At 43.5% G+C, this 5,000-nt stretch overlaps 1 protein-coding gene across 2 annotated transcripts in view; it reads right to left on the bottom strand.

Moving 5' to 3' along the window:
• The window catches only part of LOC138968593 (uncharacterized), a 27,676-nt gene extending 25,728 nt beyond the window's left edge, over positions 1-1,948 (bottom strand). Inside the window, exon 1 of one of the 2 annotated variants that reach the window (XM_070341185.1) lies at positions 1,281-1,948. In XM_070341185.1, coding sequence (XP_070197286.1) covers positions 1,281-1,593 — 313 coding nt within the window. In that variant the 5' untranslated portion in view covers positions 1,594-1,948. The remainder of the gene's footprint in view (positions 1-1,280) is intronic. The other variant, XM_070341186.1, reaches the window with a different exon arrangement.
• Positions 1,949-5,000: the final 3,052 nt, after the last annotated feature.

The following is a 5,000-nucleotide window of genomic DNA, read 5'->3' as shown; positions in this document are numbered from 1 at the left end:
GGTACACCGAGGGCTTTGGGGCCCCTGGAGTTTGGGACCCTTTAATACTCCGATGAGGGGGTCCATGGACCCTCTAAAAATTCAAAGCTGGGGTCCCGGGACCCCCTCGGTGAGGCGTCCGTGGGGAGCCCTGATACATAAACGCAGACACACACAGACAGACAGTTAGATAGACAGTCGGACGCACTGACAGACAGACAGACAGACAGTCGGACAGACAGACAGACAGACAGACAGACACATGTAGGCACGCGTATGCACACACGCAATGCGCAAGCACGCACGCGCAGGAAGGCACAGGCACACTCATTACCCCCTCCCCCCCACACACACACACAAACCACAACCTACATCACGCCACGGCCATCGCTGCAATATCCCCCGTCCGCCTTACTCCAACTCCTTCTACCCCCAAACGTCCACACATACACACGCACACACACACACACACACACATACACACACACACACAAACACCCCCAACCCATCCCCACCCCACAACCCCACCCCCTTAAAGGCAGGTGGGCCAGTGCAAAATTGATCAAATTGTTCAAAAACCTTTTTTTGATATTTTGGCAGATAATGGTTCCATAACACACCTAAAATGCATGTGTGTCTGTGTTTTTGTCAAAAGTGTCATATGTATGTGTCAATGAAGACAATATTTGAATAGTTCTATCTTCAACGTCGTTTTTCTCATTTCAGCCATTTTTGCGGCAGTTGCATCTTGGGTGTTGCGATTTCTCTGGCTGTAATTTAGCTAGAGCAATATTTTTTGTGCCGTTTGTGCAGAATATAACATTCTGGGGGATTACGAAAGGATTTTGTTGCCAATGTATTACAGTCATAACCAGATTATTTCAAAAAATAATTTTGCAGGGGTTACCCTAAAGTTTGACGGTTGTAACAAAGAAATGTCCCTAACTCCAAATATAAATATAATAATCAAAATCTGCTTCGTAATCCCCTAGAGCATACCCAGAAAGATCAAATATAACAATAATTAGAAGTGTGACAATCATATCTGCTGAAATATCATATCCCCCCCTGTACTCCACTTTTGTATGTATTTGACTGTTTTTGTCGCGTAAAACAAAAACCAGCAACCCAAAATACAAAAAATGACTATCATTTGTCATTGTTTATTAAATTTCTTTCATAAAATAACATTCAAACATTCAAATTAAAAAAAAACATAGTGCACTGGCCCACCTGCCCTTAAACAACCACCACTCCCCACCCCCCGCCCTCACACACACAACCCTAAACACACAAAGTACCCTCACTAGGATAGTTCCGAAAGAAGTCATCATCGGACTGCTTGTAGATCTGCTGGAGAACGTTAGACGCCAGGAGCCTGGTGTTGCAGCGAAGGATGTTGATGCACTCCCACAGACGCAGGTTGTCCATCAGCTGCTCGCGGTGGAGCTCCTCCAGCTGAGGAACGTCCTTCTCCGTCAATGTCACGTACATACCGGCATCGTACTCCTCTGTGGGTTGCCAGGACTGGCTCCGGCCTTTGTTTTGTCCTCTTGGTCGGCTTTGAGCCTCTGCTGGTGAGCTCATGCTTGCGTTGGAAGAAGTCCCCGACATGGTGATTCAATCCAAAGATTTTATTTCGCGAGAGGACTGGCTGCCATGTGATCTAGTGAGCCTAGGCCACAACTAACGACTTGACCGACATGGTGATCAATCCAAAGATTCTGTTTGACGACAGGACTAGTAGATCCAGGTGATCTAGAGGCCATGGATCACAACTGAAGATGTGCATGTTACGCAAAAATGAAACTGTGTGTTTGGAGAGGCTTCTGTCACTTTAAGACAGTTCTCCTCAATGTCCGCCCAGGAGGAGACTTTGTCTGTGACTTCAGTGTCCACATGACTTGTATAAGCTGTTGTGGGGTGGGTTCAAACCATGGACATACTTGACATTCCATCCAGAGCGATGTGAAACGTCATAGACTTGACCCGATGACGCCTTCCGTCTATGACGTTTTGATTTCGAAAGGGATAGTCTCGGCCGTCAAGATTTTGGCAATCGAGCCAACCGAGACAATTTATTTCTGCGAGTCATAGGTCGGGTAAATTCTGCTTCGGGAAACATTTAGTCAAGTTTTGACTAAATGTTTTAACATAGAGGGGGGAATCGAGACGAGGGTTGTGGTGTATGTGTGTGTGTGTGTGTGTGTGTGTGTGCGTGTGTGTGTGTGTGTGTGTGTGTGTGTGTGTGTGTGTGTGTGTGTGTGTGTGTGTGTGTGTGTGTGTGTGTGTAGAGCGATTCAGACTAAACTACTGGGCCGATCTTTATGAAATTTGACATGAGAGTTCCTGAGAATGATATCCCCGGATGTTTTTTTTAAATTTTTTCGATAAATACCTTTGATGACGTCATATCCGGCTTTTTGTAAAAGTTGAGGCGGCACTGTCACACCCTCATTTTTCAATTAAATTGATTGAAATTTTGGCAAAGCAATCTTCGACGAAGGCCGGGGTTTGGTATTGCATTTCAGCTTGGTGGCTTAAAAACTAATGAGTGAGTTTGGTCATTAAAAATCGGAAACTTCTAATTAAAAAAAATTTTTTTATTAAACGATCCAAAAACAATTTCATCTTATTCTTCGTCATTTTCTGATTCCAAAAACATATACATATGTTATATTTGGATTAAAAACAAGCTCTGAAAATTAAAAATATAAAAATTATGATCAAAATTAAATTTCCGAAATCGTTTTAAAAACTATTTCATCTTATTCCTTGTCGGTTCCTGATTCCAAAAACATATAGATATGATATGTTTGGATTAAAAACACGCTCAGAAAGTTAAAACGAAGAGAGGTACAGTAAAGCACAGCGCAATCGCTACCGCGCCAAACAGGCTCGTCACTTTCACTGCCTTTTGCAGTAGCGGCGGACTACGTTCAGTTTTATTCTGTGATATCCACAGCTTGACTAAATGTAGTAATTTCGCCTTACGCGACTTGTTTTTTTTTCATTATCGTGTTTAACTTGCTTAGTGATTTCTTTGGTGTGTTTTGTAAGTACACACACACACACATACACACACACACACACACACACACACACACACACACGCGCGCGCGCGCACACACATACACACACACACACACGCGCGTGCGCGCACGCACACACACACACACACGTGCGCGCACGCACACACACACACACACACACACACACACATACCCACCCCCTACACACATACGCACACACACAAACACACACACACACACGCGCGCAAGCACGCACGCCCACACCCGCACGCCCACACTCACATATACACACATGCACACGGGCGCACATACTTTATTCCTCTGATTAAATCTACAGAAGTGTTTTTCAGCATTTGATTTGTTTTATGTTTTTTATTTTAGGACGACGCTGGAGTCCAAGCTTATCACATTTTGAGTTGCCAGCAATAAATGCTAAACAGCGCATTGCTGGCAGACGTTTTATCATGCAGAGTTTTGACGAAATACTATTAACTGTTTTGATTGGAACGTCCCCTGAGACCAGTTGGCCTATATTGGGACAGGTATTGGTAATTCGCTGAGGACATGGTGTCATTTTTGAATTCGAGCAAGTCCACTGCGGCTGTTTTCTTCGACATGCCAGCATTAGGCTTGTCTTGTCAAAGTAACAAGATACGATCATAATGATCAGATACAAGAGGTGATACATGCGTGACTTCGTGTTTTCCAAACCCTGAGACTTTCGCTGTGAGCTTGGGATCTGTAACGTGCGCATGTACTGTGTGCACGCGGGGATGTTCCGACACCGGTGATATTCTGCACGAATTTGACTCCGAGTAGTAAGTCGCGCCGAACCTGGGATTCGAAGCCACGCCAATAGAGACGGGCTGGGCCACGTCCCCGCCATGAAAAATACCCTTGGACATTCCAAATGTAACCCGCAGCACTACTTCGGGCAGCTACCGATATTGCGTTATCCTCGCTGAAAAATTTACTCTACATCAGATTTCAATGATTCATGAGCCAATATTTGCAGTTCCATGTTATTCGGTGCAATGGAGATAAGGTAAGCATGGACAATAATACGCGTTTAAGAGGGACAATGCCATGACAACATTTCCGTATGCATCCCCAAACCGTAACACAATGTCGGATTCGGTGGTGGCTATTTGTCTACATGAGGAAGTGAGAAATAATGCTTTCGCTTGAATAAACATGCGTAGGTTGAGCAACACTCGATCTTGGTGACAGGATGTTGCAACATCTGTTTTCAAAACTACTGGTAACGTGTTGACACGACCGGGCTTCGATCAACAGTTAAATGAATTGATTCAAGAAATAAAAAATAAAAATAAAAATAAAAGCACGAAAAAATAAACCAGGACAAAAGTTATTAAAAAATGGTATTAAAAGAAGCACCCCAAAACAACGAAAAAACACACATACAAAAACAGGCGTGGACAAAAAGAAGAGTGAATGGGATAAGGAGTAGATGAAGAAGAGTGAATGGGATAAGGAGTAGATGAAGAAGAGTGAATGGGATAAGGAGTAGATGAAGAAGAGTGAATGGGATAAGGAGTAGATGAAGAAGAGTGAATGGGATAAGGAGTAGATGAAGAAGAGTGAATGGGATAAGGAGTAGATGAAGAAGAGTGAATGGGATAAGGAGTAGATGAAGAAGAGTGAATGGGATAAGGAGTAGATGAAGAAGAGTGAATGGGATAAGGAGTAGATGAAGAAGAGTGAATGGGATAAGGAGTAGACGAAGAAGAGTGAATGGGATAAGGAGTAGATGAAGAAGAGTGAATGGGATAAGGAGTAGATGAAGAAGAGTGAATGGGATAAGGAGTAGATGAAGAAGAGTGACAGACACGTGACTGAGACGATACAAAGGGCGGATATAATACACAATGGTGTATACTTACGTATTTTATGTTGATGTTGATTATATCTACTTGCCGTTCCTCTCGTTTTCCGGGGTTTTTTTGCATGAAGGTTCCGTGTTAGCCA

This window comes from Littorina saxatilis, linkage group LG6 (assembly GCF_037325665.1).
Source record: "Littorina saxatilis isolate snail1 linkage group LG6, US_GU_Lsax_2.0, whole genome shotgun sequence".
NCBI classification, from domain to species: Eukaryota; Metazoa; Mollusca; class Gastropoda; order Littorinimorpha; family Littorinidae; genus Littorina; species Littorina saxatilis.
This window is presented reverse-complemented; position numbering and strand designations above follow the sequence as displayed.